Genomic DNA, 17898 nt, shown 5'->3' with positions numbered 1-17898 from the left:
CACAGTCAACTGTTAGCAGTAGTGAGAGACCAACAGACTGCTGTGAGCCAGGGAAAAGGGAGGGCTGTCTTTTGGAGTGATTGCTGTAAGACACAGGACTCCTGAGAGCCAGGGTGCAAAAACCAGTTAGGAAAAGATAACAAGCCTGGGACCTCTAGGCAGTTAAAACATCAGAAGAGAAGTGAAACTGGAGCAGGAGTTTGAGACTTGGTGTTTTGACAGCCATTTTAGTCACCATTTTAGTGTCTGTGGCAGGACTCCTTACAAACAGCTCACAGGAGTTCAGGTTCCAGTGTTTAATTTGTTCCCTGGTCCTGTCGTCTCAAGAATCTGTATTTTTAATTCATCTTTTTAAAAAAAAGTTAAGAAATGCCAGATTGTGAAAAGTTCAGCTAGTAGGAAGTTTGATGTGGATGGAAGAAAAAAAGCAGTTTGATGTGGCTTGTCCATAAAGCATTAGTTTGTGCAAGTGCACCAATTAAGATTTTTTAGAGACTGTTGAAGTTAGGATTTCTTAAATTAGGGAGTTGATTTTGCACTCCTACTGCTTAGTTCATGTTGCTCTTTTTTTTTTTTTTAATGGCTTACAATTTTTCCATCCAAAAGCTACTCAGATTTTTTTCTTCTTGTCAAACTGCAGACCCTGAGCCTAAACATCATTATAAATTTAATTGTGACTTTCTTTCCCGCCTCTTCACTCAAAATCCCTAACACCAAATGTGATTCCTTCCTTGACTGTTTTTCAGTTTAGGCCATTGTGTTCTGTCTTTCCTCTTTAACAGGTATTGAAGATATTTTGGTTAAACCTGAAGCAGACCATAAAAGAAAAAAAATCATTGAAAGGTCAAGGCAGAGTGGTATCGAAGTAAGTCTGTTTTGCATAATGCAAAATTTTTGAAATACTGCCTTGTTCAATCATGCCTGCTGAACACCTAAAACTTCCTATACTTTACTTTCAGGCTGTTAGAGCTGCTCTTAATTTGCCAGAAACAGCATCATGTGAGGAGGTCCAAGGGAAGTGGCAGGATGCCCATCTCTGCAAAGACCAGAGGGATTTTAACATGGTTGATATGAAGTTCAAGGAGGAAGTAAACAAATACAACAATGAAGTCAACAAGGTTGGCATCGAGGCATCTGTGCATACTAATCTTGTTTAACTTTCTAATTAAGGTAATTAATGTGGATGAGCAGTGCCTGACTCTTCTGGAGGCTAAAGCTTTCTGTCTGTCCCCAGCATGAAGCTCCACGTGCTGCCTCTCCTCCTCAGCCTTGTCCTCCCTGAGTGAGAAGATGGCTTAATATTCAAGATGCTTTTAAAATTATAAATAGAAATATTTGTGATTACTCATTGTTTCACTTTGTTAAAGCCTTCCACAGGAATTTCTTGGGTTCACTATTTTATTAATAACATTTGGTTTTGTTCTCTTTGCTCCCTCACAACTCCGTAGGTTTGCATGCCCCTTGGTCTCCACAGGAGCTTTCCAGAGAACAATTTGCAGTTGATGGTACAGTCAGGAGCCAAAGGATCTACTGTAAACACAATGCAGGTAATGACAGCCAGAATATGCTTAAGCAGCTACATGTGCTGATGTGATGTGTCCAACAGTATAAGCTGTTGGGAAGGTCTTGTGGGGATATCTCATAGCAGAGTAAGCTTTTCATTCTGGACTTTGGCATGGAAAAATGTTAGAAGAATGTAATAAAGACCTCAGTGCATGATGGAAGAGAGTCAGTGTTTATTATAACCTATTTTTGAATCTCTCAGTACATGAGGATTTACTGAAATAGCAGACCGGCTTTCAAGAAGGAATGCTGCAGTTTATACAAACACAATTGTAGGAGACCTACTGTAGGAGAAATAACTTCTCCTGGCCTCTGTTGGAGACTGACCCTCTCCTTCTTCAGCTTTTGAATAGGAATAACATAATCTTTGGTTTTGGTAGAAGTGGCAAGGATACATTTTCATTTTACCATTTGCAACGCAGACACTAAGGAAGAGAGACTCTCTAAAAATGCCATCTAAAATGGAGAGAATGACCACAGCTCAAAAGAGAGAGCATTTTGGGTTGAGGTTTTTGTTCTGTTTTTAGTGCACTTCTGAGAGGTGGTGAAGGTAATGTAGGGACCTAAAAGATATTCACAGTGTTTTTAGTTTCACATCTCTGTGTTAAAATAAGTATACAGATTGAGATTTTGAGGGAATGTTGAGGATGAGTCAGGGTACTGGAATAACTTAAAAAAAAAAGGGTGAGATCTCTGTCTTTTCTGCCTCTTAGTAGCTAGAACATTTCATGAACAAGTGCACATTGAGCTACAGAGCATTTACTGAACTTTTGACAATTTTTATTATTTTTTTTTTCAAGAAAAATTACTAAGATTATGTGAACAAAATGTTGGATGGAAAAGCGATGTTGCCTTTTTTTCTGTCCACATTTAGATTTCTTGTTTGCTGGGGCAGATTGAGCTGGAAGGCCGAAGACCTCCGCTGATGGCATCTGGCAAATCACTGCCATGTTTCCAGCCTTATGATTTTTCCCCTAGCTCAGGAGGATTTGTGACTGGCAGGTTTCTCACTGGGATCAGGCCATCTGTAAGTTTAAGACTGCTTGTGTTGATACCGAAGTTTATTTAAGTCTTGGTATTTTAATAGAGAGTATCTGCAATTATAGATAAATGGACTTTGTTCACCCTGGTTTCATATGAAACTTATGAGGGAGAATACAAATTGCCAGTGTTGATGCAGTTATTAGTAGAATGCTGATGGTGTTCTGCTTGTGTTTAGGAATTCTTCTTTCACTGCATGGCTGGCAGGGAAGGTCTTGTGGATACAGCTGTCAAAACCAGCCGTTCTGGGTACCTGCAAAGGTAAGAAGCCTGGTTTAGAATTGGAGCCTTTAAAAGGTCCTTTTGTTGGTTGGTTGATTTTTCTCTTTTTCATGAGAGAGTTCTGTATATTGTAAGTGCCTGTATTGCTTCGATTAACTTCACTGTATTTGATTTTTACAAAATAGGCTGAATTTTGAGTGTTTGTTCGAAATACAGTTTTCTAGAGATGTAGATCAGCTGGAGCATTATCATTTCAAACTTACCTCTGGCACATAACAGCAGCAGGTTCTCCTTTTGCAGAAATCTTTTCCTGGTACAAATATAGATAGGTGTGCAAGTTCCAGGCAACTCTAGTTTTTCTTGGCCACACTAAGTGGCTCTTGTCTTTACTCAAGCAGCACCTCCAGTATATATAGAAAGAAACTTATTGTTTCAGAGGGTAGTGATGATTTGTAGAGGAGGGATGCCCCTTTTTTTTCAGAAAACTGTTAAAGTGTGACAGCAGAAATGGAGAGTAATTTACTGCTTCATTTTAAGTCAGATCAGTCCAAGGAAGCTGGAGGGAGCAACATGCTGAAAGCTTTGTAAATTAAACTTTTCACATGAGTGTTATGTCTGTGTGGCTTTTGGCTTCCAGAATTCCTGATCAGCCCTTAAGTACACTTATGATGTTGATGAAAACAGTGTTTTTTGTGTTAGAGTTGTATCATTCTTGTTGCTCTGTAGCCTCTTAACAGCATTTTTCTTCTCTCTTTTTTTTTTTTTGTTTCCCTCTTTTTTTTTTTTTTTTTCCTCTGGAATAGGTGTATCATAAAACATTTGGAAGGACTGGTAGTTCAGTATGACCTGACTGTACGAGACAGTGATGGCAGCGTGGTGCAGTTTCTGTATGGAGAAGATGGGCTTGATATCCCTAAAACTCAGTTCTTACAACCTGAGCAGTTTCCTTTCGTTGCAGAAAACTATGAGGTAGAACACCTAAATCTTAAGTGTTTATGAGGGGTGAAGGGGAGACTGAAGCACATGGTTAACATCTGGCATATCTGTCAGGGATCCAGTGGAAACACTTATTTGTCTCAGTTACTTTCAGACTAATGTACAATTTTATTTGCCATTGTGTTCAAAATATGGAAGCAATCTGAAGTCTGCAGTGTGATTTAAGCGGTCTCAATTTCAGCAGAGCACCAAGCACTGTCTGTTCTAACTCTGCACTTGAATTCAACAAAGATGACTTCACTTTTCAGTCTGTCAAGTTTGATTAACTTCATTTTACCAGTATCACCACTGCTTATTATAGAGTGGTGATAATAACATAAAGTTATAAGGAGTTTTGTTTCATTTGGGTTGAAAACCAAATTTGAAAATTGTTTTGCAGCAGTGACAGCAGACAACCTTTTCAGTTTTCTTTGCCTTTTCTGGTACAGTAAGGACAGAGAGAAGAATAATCACACAAATGACTTTCTTACAGGTAATCCAGAAGACAAACCATCTGGATGAAGCATTAGCAAGGATGGAGTCTCACCAAGCTAAGCAGCAGTTCAAAGCCATCAAAAAGTGGCGAGCCAGACACCAAAACTCAGTGCAAAGAGAAGGAGGCTTTCTGTTGTTTTCCCAAAAGAAATTGGCAGGTTTGAAAGCACAGCTTCCAGGAGGTGAAATAAAGAATGGAAGAGATCCTGCTACTTTACAGGTAACACAGCAGCAGTTGAACTGACCAAACCCTTCAAAAGAAGTTACAGAATTCAGTATCTTTTTGTAATTGCTCTGTGTATCCCGAAGTGTTTCACAGTCTAACCAAACAAGTTGCCTTTTAAAAGAATCATGTCAACTCTGTGGGTGATAAGCTGAGATTTATTAAAGTCTGTGGGCCCTAGTGCTAGGGAGGGGGCTAAAATCTGAGATTAATATGTTGTTAGAAAACAGGGCATGTTTGTGAACGGTTTGGGGGGGGTTGTTTATCGGTGGATTATTTGGTTTTTTTCGTGTACACAGAGTAGATCTCCTTTGCATGGACAGTTGTTTGCTAGCTGGTTGAGAGCCTGTTTGAATACCAAAGATCAGAGGGCTGAGCCAGCCCTGCCTAGTTTTTCCAAAAAATACTCTTACTTACTCTTGTCCATCGTAGCACTGGTCTCTATGACATGGCTTCTAATGAGCATGGTGTGTATAGACACAAGATGCAGGCAGGTCCTGCTTCACAGCCTTGCTGTCACAAGGAGCTTATCCCAGTTGAACTTGGGCAGTTAGCATGAAACCCCAGGCTGAACGTGTTGAGAGATGACTCTGTGAGCTTGTCTGCAAAAGCTGTTTTTCTTAACAGAGAGATGAGCCTTTTCAGGGGTTCATTTATTGAGCTATGCTGAACTTATGTTGCTCTTGACACTTCTTGATAATAAGCTCCTTTTCCATGCCAGCTTTGGACAGGTGAGGTGAGAGTCAGCTACAAGCAAAGGTTTAAATGTATTGAGGGTATTCACTCCCAGTTAAAATCATTCTTTGAGGCCATATATCACTGATTTCTGAAGTAGTTCTATAGATACTTAAGTTGGGGTATTTTTAGGCATGTAAAGAATCTTGAAATCATTTTGCTTCAAAAGTGTCAAATATCAGAAAAAGGAGAAGACTGTATTTTTTGTAGCTGTTTGCTGTGTTGTGTACACCCTTGCATTCTTCACAGGTTATCTTTTCCTCCTTCACTGCTGCTTGACTGCTTGTGGTCTTACTGTGGATAAACCAGCCAGCTTAAAAACCTCCTCTTATTTTCAGTTGTTGAAGATGTGGTATGAGCTTGATGAAAAGAAACAAAAGAAGTATCTGAAGAAGACAAATAAGTGTCCTGACCCAAGCCTTGGGGTTTGGCGCCCAGATACGTATTTTGCATCTGTTTCTGAAACATTTGAAAATGGAGTTGAAGGCTACATCAATAAATGGGAATCTGAGAACAGCCAGAGTCACATGCACCCAGCACTTTCTTCTGATAGGTAAAAACCTCTGAGTGTCTTCTTCTTTGCACTGAGCCAAAGCACCTTTTTGGAGCACCTTCTGCTAAAACTGAAAAGTCTTTACCAAGCTTTGTGTCTGTTGTGGCATTTGTAAAACTGAGCAGTGGGTTTCAGAATGGTTCTTGGAAGCCAAACGTGTTAAGTGTGAAATGGAGAGGCTCTGGTTTTCTGTTCCTTCCAAACCTGAATTTTCCATGCTGCTGAGGGCTTTAGCAAAGTCTCTCTGGAGCAACAGCGATGTATTGCTGTCCCCATACATATAAAATAATACTTCATAGTAATCTTGAAAAACTAAGTATGCTCTTGATGCGCCTTGGAGTTAGTGAGGCAGTTAGGAAGCACTAGTGGGAGTAAATGGACTCTCTTTTGACATTCTGGGAATTGGCAGCAGAAATAAAATACAGTTTGGCCAAGGCCCCAGTTCTGTGTTAATGGGCTGTGTTTGTCAGATCAGATGGGGACAGACAATTTTACAGTTTCTGGGAGTGTATTTATCTGTAAACTACCAGGAGAAATTGTCTCAAAGATGTAACTTTATTGAACTGAGCAATGATTCATTCTTTTCTGAGTTTTTTATTTTGTATATTGATTTGAACCTCTCATTTCGTGTCTCCAGATTAAAGGATCTGTTGTATTTAAAGTGGCAGCGCTCTCTTTGTGACCCAGGAGAAGCTGTGGGGCTTCTTGCTGCTCAGAGTATTGGAGAACCTTCAACACAGATGACTCTGAACACCTTTCACTTTGCTGGCAGAGGTGAAATGAATGTCACATTGGGTATTCCAAGGTGAGAAAGCTGTGTCCTCAATGGGCCCTTTATTTTAGGCACTTAGGTATATAATTGTGCTAGGTACACTAGCATGTTTATGTATGAATATTGAGGGTGGACAGTCCTTCAGTGCACGTGTAAATTTCGCCTGTTCAGAACTATTTTAATGTTTTACAGTTTTCCAGGTATTTCGCTTTGTTTTCCAGGTACTAAATACCTGTGAAGGCCACTTACTGTAATCTGATATACAGCAAATTATTTGGGATAACGTGGGACCTGACCTGGCCTCATATGGGAGTGTGGGATGCCTTAGGTGGGAGGGGAGGAACATACAAGGAAGCATCCATTATGCATCTGTAGGAAACAGACCTCATTAGTCCTTCAGTTCTTGGAACAATTTATTATCATCTATTTTCTTCTCATAATTGGGGGAATAATCCAGTTGAGGCAGTGGGGCTGCTGTTGTGCTGTGCCTGGTGGGGAATCAGAACAAAGAAAAGGAGCAGTGCAGTGTAACCACAGCTCTTGGTGCACATGGCTTTGGTGCAACTGCCAGTTCCTGCATTCTGCCTAATGAAATGACCTAGCTAATTACTTGATTTGCGTAGTGCTTTTTATGGCCTAATTTGAATGATTGGTTTTTGTTTAAAGGTTGCGGGAAATACTGATGGTGGCCAGCTCAAACATTAAAACACCGATGATGAGTGTTCCTGTGTTCAATACCAAGAAAGCTCTCAAAAAGGTGAAACAGCTTAAGAAACAGCTCACAAGAGTGTGCTTAGCTGAGGTGAGCCTCCTTTTCAGTGCATCCTTTGAGGGTCAACAAAACTAGCTCTCCTCTTGGAGCTCATCAGTTGTTGCTGTGTAGTAGTCTTTTGCTTTTTCTCAAGCACATTTTCGTCAGTCTGTAGAATAGGAGGTGTTCTGTTTTGTCTTTGAGGCAAGTTAATTCGGGTGTGATTGACATAGTTAGAGCCTAGATAGGGACCTTCCTATCTGGCCCCCAGCCCTTCCTGATCTCACACAAATGGCTGTGCTCAATAGAGGCAAAACATGTGTCTGTGGAGATTCAATACACTGTGATGTGTTCTGTGTTCCCTCTCTTCCTGCGAGTGCACCCTTGTGCTCTCTTACATGCCCTCCCCTCTTTTGTTTTACTCTTGTAAATTCAAAGCAGTAAAGATCAGGTTAAGGCCTAGCCGTGTGCTGGAATGCTGTCCTGCTCCATGAGCATGGTCAGTAAAAGGAAGCTGTTGGCCCCCTGAGGAAGGGTAACCTGTTATGAAGGAGTTGGGTGTGAGGTGAGGCTGTTCTTTCAGTATTGTTTGAGTTAATTGTTGGGAAGAGTTTAAACCTAAAAGTGCAGTAGGGTACAGTCCTTTTGCCCAGGAGCAAAGCTTCCAAAAAAGTTTGCTAGTTAGCCTTGTGCAGTTCTGGTTTCCTGTGGAAAGCACTGGAACTGCAGGAAATAAATGAAATGTCTTCATCGAAGGAGTACCATTCCTACTTGGGAATGTTTTGTAGGTCTTGCAGAAAGTAGACATCGTGGAATCTCTGCATGTGAAACACAAGCTGAACAAGCATCGCCTCTACAAAATCAAATTCCATTTCTTGCCCCATGAATATTACCGAGAGGAGAAGTGTGTGAAGCCCAGGCAGATCTTGCACTTCATGGAAACAAGGTGAGTTTGCTTTCAGATACTTTAATATTTGCTCTTCTTTTGCCTTTTTTTGGGCTTTGCATGTGGTTGATTACAGCTGGTGTGGCTTTTAGAGCAACAGTTCCAGCAGATCTGCAGAAAATAATTTACACAGGTGCTTTTATGTCTTGAATAAAATTGGCAATTTTTATTATTCAAGTCCAGTAATGAACCATCTCTTCTGAAGGTCAATTTGATGTGCAGATTTTATATCTAAATGAGTGTATAATTTTATGCTTTATAAGCACGGCTACATCTGTGACAGTATCAAGAGCTCATACCAACCTTTTGATTCCTAGATGAATAAGAAAGGGCTGACAAAAATTATTTGCATTATCCTAGAAGTACTTCTGCATCCAGCAGGAAATAATGTCCTGTTGTGAATTGGCTTTTTAACCAAAATAAATAAATTTTTTGACAACTTCGGATTTTCTGTGGCACTGTTGAGCTTTGCCATTCTGAGTTGCTTTTTCTGTCAGGTTCTTTAAAATTCTTCTGGAAGCAATTAAAAGGAAGACTACAAAGATGGCATCTTTTAATGAAGTCAGCACTCGAAAGACAACTCGGAAGGATTTAGATGACGACCAAGACAAGGTACAAAAGAAATCCCCTGAAAAACACCTCACTTCCTTTCACTGTTGTTGAGAACCAGAATTGGAAAGGTGTAGCATGTTTCAGTGTCACCAAATGTGTGAATACTGAATTACTACTTAAATACTTCATACATAAACTGTCTTATCTCTACATCTCACTGTTTCGTTCTCATAAAATTAACACGGAAATTAAAGTTCTTGTGTATTAAATCTGGATTTGCCTAAGACTGTACTCCGAAAATGTCTGCTCAGTTTAGCTTCTCTGAGAAAAAAGCATATCAGTCTGCTTGCTCCCAGATCAGTGTCCTGTTGGAGCAGTGGTTGTCAAAACTTTGGGGAAGGTCCTTTGTACATTGAAATGCTTTTACGTGTTCCTCCTGCCACTCCTGTCCTATCAAGGACTGTCAAAGCAGAGTGACATCTTACCCATTTTGTAGACATTCATCTTGTTAAATGTAGAAGTTATCAGGAGTGTGAGTTCATTTCTTTATAGCAGTGGACATAAAGAAATCAATTTGTCTGTAAAGGTAGAACATTTAGAGGTTGTTAAATTCCAGATGTTTGGCTGAAGCCTTTTTGATGCTATTGATACTTCCTAGCAGTCAGCCTGATTATCTGTCTGTCATGAATTTTTAGGCACTGAATAGTCTGGAAGCTGTAGCAGAGGAAGAAGAGAACATTGTTGATGCAGAACCTGATGAAGGGGATGGTGATGCTACAGAAACAAAACGGAGGAAGAACCAGGAAGAAGAGGTAGTGACTTTATAGGTGCTCAGCACTGCTCTTTAATTCCCTGTTTCTTCGGTGTTTGACTTGGGAAGGAAACTTCCACTGAAACAAAATGCTGGAAAAAACCAAACCCCACTTGAGAGGAGATAGGAAAGTGTCAGCTTTGGGCTGAAGAGTTTTCATTTGGAGCTTTCCTGAAACCATGTTCTTCAGGCATTTTGGTGGATGTGTCTGGCAACCAGGCTGGCTGTGCTGAAGTTCACCTTAACTTTACCTTTTGCTAGTTTCATGCCATTAATTGTTTTTAAAACTTTACTGTGGTTCTTAAAAAATAGTCTCCCTGCGTGTTTCTCTGTGTTCAGTACTTCATAATTAGATCTTAAAAGGTGGAGTGCTGTAATTTCAGGAAGAGAGCGGGGTAGATGAAAATGCTGAGGGAATCCCATCATCACAGTTGGATTATGGGAAGAAATTGTACTTTGTCAGGGAGAGAAAACTAAATTCTGCTACAGTCCAAACATCCTGTAGCATCCTGGACTGTGCTGAGAAATAATGGTAAGATTATGAAGAAATAAAGACTGAATCTGTTGTATTATTTTCTTTACAACAAAATCACATTTTCTTTGTGCCATAGGGGCAAGATCCTTGCAACTCAGCAGTGAAAAAATTCCAGAATTAAACTGTTCATGGTGTGCTGTGTCTCTGTACAGGTTCTGGCTCAGATAAACACAATGTTATTTCTGTGCAGGTTGATTATGAGAGCGAAGAAGAGAACAGGGAAGAAAACGCTAAAGAGAATCCAGAAGATGAAGAGGCTGAATCTGAAAAAGAAGAAGGGACTCCTGGTGCTGAAGAGGATGAGAACAGAGCAGAGGGTGAAGATTCTCAGCATCTTTCCTTTGTGTCTCAAAGTAAAAAAAGAAAAGATCGATTGCTTCAGTCAGCAGAGGTGCGAGTGAGCGCTGTTGTGGAGAGCCACCCATCCATACAGGATTACACATTCGACACTGAAAATGAGCTTTGGTGTGAGGTAAGGTGGAACATCTGTGGGTGATTGCACGATGGTTGCACGTAGCTCTCATAACAAATGGATCTTTTCAGGGCAGTGCTGCTGTCTTGTCTCAGCATTCCCATATGAATACAGAAAGTGGCACTACAAGTGTATTTTTGATGTCATTTTTAGTAATTTCTCATTTTCAGAACACCTAAAAACGGTTTTTTGACAGGTTTACTGTGTTTTAATCTTTTAGTATATGATGGGCTGCTGTGTAGCCCTTCATGAATAAAAATGATGGCTGGACTGTTGAAAAAAATGTAAACATCTTAAAAAACAAATAAAAACCTCAACAACCATATACCTGTCCCACTCCAAAAAAAAAAAAAAAAGCCTTCCCAAAAAGCTTTCCTTTTCAGTTCAGAGACTCTGAAAGCAATGTGGATGGATGATCCTGGAATGGGGAGTTTGATTCAGCTGTAATTTCAGTCAGACATTTACGTTCCTTAACACATAACGAGGGTAGTTCCACTTGTCTGCTTTTTGCCTGAGAAGTAGTGTGCTGGATGTTGAACGTGGTGTTCAAGCCTCCTTGCACTCTGTTGGGTTTTTTCCCATTAGGTTTCCTTGGCATTGCCACTGACCAAGGTGTACTTTGACCTCTCCTCCCTGCTGGGGACCCTGGCCCGCAGCACGGTGATCCACGAGGTGAAGGGCATCACACGCTGCCTGCTGAATGAAAGCACCAACAAGGAGGGAGAGAAGGAATCCATTCTGCAGACAGAAGGGATAAACCTGGCAGAGCTCTTCAGATACTCTGATGTGTGTAATCTATTTCTAATCCCAGACTTCAATGATCGTTTTGTGTTCTGGGGGAGATGGTGGATGATGGATGTCATTTCAGTTTCTCAGGGGTGATGTGTAGCCTTTTCAGCTCTTGAACTGTCTTCCTCCTCCTTTTATCCCCAGATGTGTGCAGAGCTCAGCAGAGCCTTTTCTCAAGGGCAGCTTGCAAATCAGTGTTTGTGCAGCAGCCAGGACCTAATGACAGATGATTTCACACCATTCTTCTCTCTCATGTCTCTGTAAATGTTACTTGAGGGAATTCTTCCATCTCAGTGAATTGCAGTACTTGGAGATGAATAGTTCTGTTACCCCATCTAGCCCCTAGCTCTCCAAATACAGGATTGTTTTAAGCTGCATGTTCTCTTTTGCTAGAAGTTCTGGCTATCTGAGACACACTGGGCATTGCATTGTGTTGTCTGGAAGACTTCAACATGTTTGCTAGTGTATTTTGCTAGCTTGCTTTTTGTGATTTCAGTTAATTTTCTCCTGTGGTGAATTTTAACTCCAATGCTCCTAGTCATGTATTTAATGCTACTTAACATAAATCCCCAGAATCATTTTTGTCTGTGTGTGACTCTGAGCTGCTTCCTACTTGTTCTGTAACTGTTGGTGCTGCTTAAGCTCATGGAAAATGGAGGGAAAAAATCTAAGCTTAGCTTAAGTTATTTAGAAATACAGAGCAGCTATTGTCCTGACTTGTATCTCTGCTTTTTCTGCTTTCAGATTTTGGACCTGAACAGACTTTATTGCAATGATATCCATGCCATGGCTAAGAATTATGGAATTGAATCAGCCCTGAGGGTGATTATAAAGGAAATAAAAGATGTATTTGCTGTATATGGTAGGATTTCTTTGTATTTTTATAGTCTTTAATACCATTAAGATAGGAAAATGCAGCCACATGCTTTCAGTTATGGTTTTGCATGATCTTTTCATTTATGTGCCTATTTTTAGGTTGCAGGTTTTCATTGTTTTAATGGTTTTAGAGTCTTCTGTGAAGACCTTGTTAGTTAATTATTAGGTTTCTTTTAATCAGTAGAAAATAGGTGAGGTTGCATTTATTCCCCCTTCACAGAGTTCTTCCATTCTGGTATATTTTTTGCAAGCTGCAAGTTTCAGACCAATTAATCTTTAATGTGTGAGGAAGCCAACTGTTAGACTTGTACAGTGGCCCTAAGAATAGGATCAATCTTGCCTCACTTTGCCTTTTTAATGATGGGAATCTAGGCTCCTGAGTTTTTATATCTTTCCTGAAATAGCTGCACTGCGTTGTCTGAATGTTCCTCTCTCAGATAGATGATTCAGAGAGCCCAGCCTGGGGAGGCTGCATGACTTCTTAGTCACTCACTCACTGGAGTGGAGTCTTGCTATGAAATAAACTATTGAAAATAGGGAAGATTAATACAGTGGGAATTTTAGCAAGCAGTTATACCAAACAGATTTGCCAGCTGGTAGCCCAGAATGGTCTGACCTTCAAGTTGTGCAAGAACTGCTCAGTAAATGTTGACAGAGCAGATAATGACCCCCATTACACTGAGTCCACAAGTGTTATTTAGGAATAAGTGCATTTTTTTTTTTTTTTAGCCTAAATAGGGTTTTTTGTGAATGCCTGATGTCATGCACAGAGGACATCAGAACCTTTCTGTCTCTGGGGCCCAACTAATCCAGGCCACCAGGTGAGGGGCAAGAGCTCTGTCCCTCCCAGATGGATGGATGTGTGGTCCTCTTCTGTGGAAACAAGGATGGTGCAGACATTTGCTGATCTTAGGTAGAGAAACTCTGCTGCCTCACAGCATACTTGACATTGCAGTTTCCCATTCTTTTCATTTCAATTTGGAGAGATACTGTTTTGTATTAGAGTGAGGTCTGCCCCTCTTGGATATTTGAGGGGAACAGTTAAGCCAGAGACATACTGCCAGAAGAATGTTAATAGAGATGTTCTCCAAGCTGGTTGGATTCAAGGGGTTTGGTTTTAGACCTGATTTGTTTAAAAAGCCCCACAGACACAGCCCTTGAATGCTCTGATGATTGGTCTGTCTTGTGTTTTAAGGAATTGCGGTAGACCCTCGACACCTTTCACTTGTGGCAGATTACATGTGTTTTGAAGGAATTTATAAACCACTGAATCGCATTGGAATTCAGTCCAACTCCTCCCCTCTGCAACAGATGACTTTTGAAACCAGCTACAAATTCTTGAAGGAAGCAACGATGATGGGTAAATGGTTTAATTTGAGATCTCTTGCTGCAGTATTTCACATATGCTTGGGTTTTGTTGTAATATTCCAGTATTTTGAGTAATGCATAATTGCAGTAGAAAAAATGCCAGAGGCAGAAATTTTAATTAAGCCCTTGTGTAGAAAAATGTTCCAGATGTTTTTAGTAAAATTCTGTCAGCTTACATAAAGCCAGCTCCCACATGTAATTTGTGGGGTCTGTGATGACTTTCTGTAAGAATTAGATTACTTTCTGTAAGATTAGATAGGTATTTTCACAACAAACCTTAAGGTTGCTAGGATTTGGTATAGGAAAGCTTTGTGACAGACTACTAACAAGACTGCCTTTTTCTGTGTCGGGTATAAAAATTGTCTTCTCTGCTTTGTTTCTGTGCCTGTGTTATAACGTCCATATCCTTTCCAGCCCTGCTGTTCAGCATTTTATTTTGAGAACAGACCTCCTGGCTGTTACTTTGATTTAGCACTTTATCTTTTCTTTTTTTCCCTGAAACACAGACAAAGGGTCAGACTCATTTGTCTAATGGTAGGTTTCTGGTGCCATTTGAGATTCCCAGGAGTATCCTTCTGCCCTCTAGTTGCCTCTCTGGAAGGTGTAGAGATCACATGGCTGTGTGGATCATTTAGGATGTTTGGAGCAGCACTGGCCATCTGCATTTAAGGCCTTCTGTCTAAAAAACTTGTGCTTTTTCAAGTCTGCGATTTGAAAGCTTCTATGATCTCATCTTTTGGATACTAATTACATTTTAATTAATAGCATTGGTTATGATTGACTTTAATTAAATTAAAATTGTGAAGGAAAAGTGTAAATCCAGGGTGAAATTAAAAAGAGGAGGATGTTTCTCGCTCAGTTTCACTCTCTGGATTTATGTTGTATCACATACTGACTTAGAAATGAAATCAGAGGAGGTTTTTGCCAAGTGAATTGTAATGTATGGATAATATTATGAATAAAGACATTCCGTGCATGCTGACAGAAGGGCAGGGTGGCTTGGCAGGAACTGCACTGATTACAGGCAGAGGGAGTTAATGATTTCACCACGCTGGAAATCAAAGTCATAATGGGGATTGCAACAGCCTGGATCTAATTTGCTTTAGTGTAACTGATAACTTGACTGTGCAGTTGAAGAGACACTGTGAGGATGCCTGGGGCTGATGCCCTGAGCAGTAGGAGGGAAAGGAGGAGGTTTGTGAGGACGTGCACAGCTGAGGTGAGCGGGGCTGTTGGAGCACAGGCTGCTCAGCAGGGCTCCTTGTGCAGGGAGCAAACTTCATCAGCAGTGAGATCCCCTGGGCTGTTTGCTGGGAGAATGATTCCTTGTTGACATCACATAAGCAAACAGGCCAGCATGACTGTCCTGTTTAATGATCTAACAAAGGGGCTTTTTTTTCTTCAGCTGACACACATTTGGGAGCAGCTATTTAATTATCCAGCTGTGGCTGAGATCAGAGCAGTGAGCACATGCCATTCACAGTGCTGTGTATGCTCCTGCCCCCACCCTCATGATGGAAAGTTGAGTACATTTTTCTCAGTAGAGTAAAGATAATCAAACTTAGTAGAAGTTTAACAATTTTATTTCCTATTTCCTACTGCTATAATGATAAACTTTCAGCTTGCTGTAGTTAGGATGAATGAAAAACAGCCTGAGCGCTTACAAAAACAGTGAAAGTAAAACAATTCCAGCCAGACACGTCATCTGGAGTGCTTCCAAATTTCTGTGACACTGTTTACTACAGTGAGTAACTGTAGTTACTCACTGTAACTGGTTACTACAGTGTACTGGTTACTACAGTGAGTAACCACAAAATCAGAGGAATTCATGGAATGTCTCTCCAGTGAAAAGTTCTCTTTGTATCTAGCCAGAAGGATTTAAAATACACATCAAAGGGATTCACACTAACAAAGGAAAAAGGCAGCAATGACAAGGGAATCTTTCTGGGTTTGCCTCACATGTATTTTTAGTGATCTATTTAGTCACCAGAATGCATTCACTGGAAGGTCAAATCTGCGTTCTCTTAGAATTCAGACTGTTTAGTCTTTCCATGTGGAATCGGGAGATTTTAGTAAGGTGTGGCCTAATTATTTGCCTGGACCAAAGATGGGGATGAGATAATAATTGTTGTAGGAGGGGTAGGAAAAGATCTGGACTCTTAATTCCCAGAAATCCCAATTCAGTGTGAACAGCAGGTGAGAACCTTTCTGAACCTGGGGGTGCTGAACCAGATGGCTTCTTGCACATAAACCAAAATGGTTTCTTTCCAGCACTGACCTTGGAGAAACCTTTGGGAACCTCCTGATAGGATTTTGTTTGAATTCTGTTGCAGGTGCCCACGATGAGCTGCGATCCCCTTCAGCCTGCCTGGTGGTTGGAAAAGTTGTCAAAGGAGGGACTGGCCTGTTTGACCTCAAGCAGCCCCTGACATAGTGTTTGGTGGTAACTTAAGGATCTGATTGAAATGTTCATCTTGAGAGCTGCATGTGCTCTGCAGCTGTGCAGTGAGGGCACGTGCTGTGTCTCCAGACATCTTTCCTGTGCCAATAGGTTTCTTTATCTGGATACCCAATGAGCCTTTTCTGTTTAATGAGTATAGCAGCTATCTTTTGATCCAAAGAAACACTTACTTAGAAAAAAAATGAGGTTATTTGTTTACATAGAAAAGAATAAAATGCAGGAGTCGGTCTGGGTTTCAGGCTGTGCAGCAGTTCTGGCAGGCAGAAGTGAAAGCAGAATCTGTTTATGCTATCTGACTTCTGTGGGGCAGAATCCCATCAGGGTGGGTAGTGGCAGTTGCCATGTGGTCATTATCATGACAAATTTCCAGTACTGGAAATAGCATTCCAAACTGGCAGGTGTAGCTGGCACTGCTGTGCTGAACCTCAGCACTGCATTGGAGCATCTGTGCTCGAGGCATTTCCTCTTCTTTTGCTGCACTTGGGTCCACTGACATGAACTTGTATAAACTTTAGAGGATGCATTTTCCTATTCTGCTGCTTCATTTATTAAGAAGAATGTGTCTGTGACACACTGTTAAATTTCTTTTAGCTGAAGAGTGGAATTCAGAGTTTTCACAGTTTCTGTTGGCATTTTCCAATGCTCTTTTAACTTTGGGTAGAACAGATCTCACACAGTGAGAGACTTGACTTCTGCTAAATATTTATTCCTTAAATGCCAACATGAGCTACTGTGGGAGTGACTATGCAAAAGACTCCTGTAAGAATTACCACAACAGAGACTCTTATCTTTTTTTGCTTAAATATTCTGTATCAAAGAGGATATTTAATAAAAGAAATTGCAAAAAAAAAAAAATTCTGAACGCCCTATTATGTGGTTGTGTTACCAAGAGGAGCTCACTTTTGATTCCTGATGGCTGTTAAAATCATGTGGCTCAGGGTTGTTTCCACTCCTCAGAAATCAGACTCATTTGTATATTCTATTTTAATCAGGATGCACTGCACACAAGTCGTTAAAGCTCTTTGGGAGTTTGCTCACGGCCATCCAGGCAATTTTTCTAACAGCTCTCAGTGCCTGATTATTCTCACTGGTACCTCTGCACCACTGGGAGTGCCAGAGTAGAGGAGGGCCCCTTCCAGTGGGGCTGCACTGAAGGGGATCAGATCAGATAGTGGGCGATGTTGATATTAGGATTGTGAAAGAGCCTCTGTGGAGTCTCTTGATTGACTCTGTTCTGCCTCAGCCCCTTTGAACTGTGTCACATGTCCTGCCAGTTGCACTGAAGCTTAACAAATGCCGTAACTCAGCAGGTGTCCAGTTCCACTTGGCAAATCTCTGTAAAAGATTTCCCTGTGTCTTTCTACAGTCTTAGCACCTGCTTTGTAGTTGTCAAAAACATGTCATTCAGAAAGAATCATGAGAGTCTCTGTTGGGTACAGTTTAGCAAACAGATGGGAAAGAACAAACATTGTACAATAAGGCTTTTACTTCCAGGTTACATTTGTTCTGGTACAGACTGTTTGTTGAGGGATTCCCAAGACGTGTTCACAGTGAAGAGATCTATCTACATTTCCTGTCTGGAGATGTGGCATCCCTTGGTGCTCAAAACAGTTTGCTCTAATTAACTCTTTCATTCAAGTTAAGTGGTTAGTCAGTGCTGCTCCCAGTAACACTGAGGATTCTTTAGCTAGAGCCATTTGGAAAATGGGCTCAGGCCATGACAGGATGATCCAACTTCCCCTTTCAGTGCTGAGTTGC

The 17898-nt window shown here is 40.7% G+C and overlaps 1 protein-coding gene across 1 annotated transcript in view; it reads left to right on the top strand.

Moving 5' to 3' along the window:
• The window catches only part of POLR1A (RNA polymerase I subunit A), a 29639-nt gene extending 12380 nt beyond the window's left edge, over window positions 1-17259 (top strand). The window contains exons 17-34 of the mRNA XM_066185345.1: window positions 783-865; window positions 960-1118; window positions 1449-1547; window positions 2438-2590; window positions 2783-2865; window positions 3630-3795; window positions 4295-4516; window positions 5593-5807; window positions 6445-6612; window positions 7246-7381; window positions 8119-8276; window positions 8774-8888; window positions 9524-9640; window positions 10365-10646; window positions 11232-11432; window positions 12180-12297; window positions 13507-13671; window positions 16013-17259. Coding sequence (XP_066041442.1) covers window positions 783-865; window positions 960-1118; window positions 1449-1547; window positions 2438-2590; window positions 2783-2865; window positions 3630-3795; window positions 4295-4516; window positions 5593-5807; window positions 6445-6612; window positions 7246-7381; window positions 8119-8276; window positions 8774-8888; window positions 9524-9640; window positions 10365-10646; window positions 11232-11432; window positions 12180-12297; window positions 13507-13671; window positions 16013-16113 — 2741 coding nt within the window. The 3' untranslated portion in view covers window positions 16114-17259. The remainder of the gene's footprint in view (window positions 1-782; window positions 866-959; window positions 1119-1448; window positions 1548-2437; window positions 2591-2782; window positions 2866-3629; window positions 3796-4294; window positions 4517-5592; window positions 5808-6444; window positions 6613-7245; window positions 7382-8118; window positions 8277-8773; window positions 8889-9523; window positions 9641-10364; window positions 10647-11231; window positions 11433-12179; window positions 12298-13506; window positions 13672-16012) is intronic.
• Window positions 17260-17898: the final 639 nt, after the last annotated feature.

The sequence above is a fragment of the Chamaea fasciata genome, unplaced genomic scaffold (assembly GCF_029207755.1).
Source record: "Chamaea fasciata isolate MVZ Bird 193981 ecotype frontalis unplaced genomic scaffold, bChaFas1.0.hap1 SCAF_6, whole genome shotgun sequence".
Lineage (NCBI taxonomy): Eukaryota > Metazoa > Chordata > Aves > Passeriformes > Sylviidae > Chamaea > Chamaea fasciata.
This window is presented reverse-complemented; position numbering and strand designations above follow the sequence as displayed.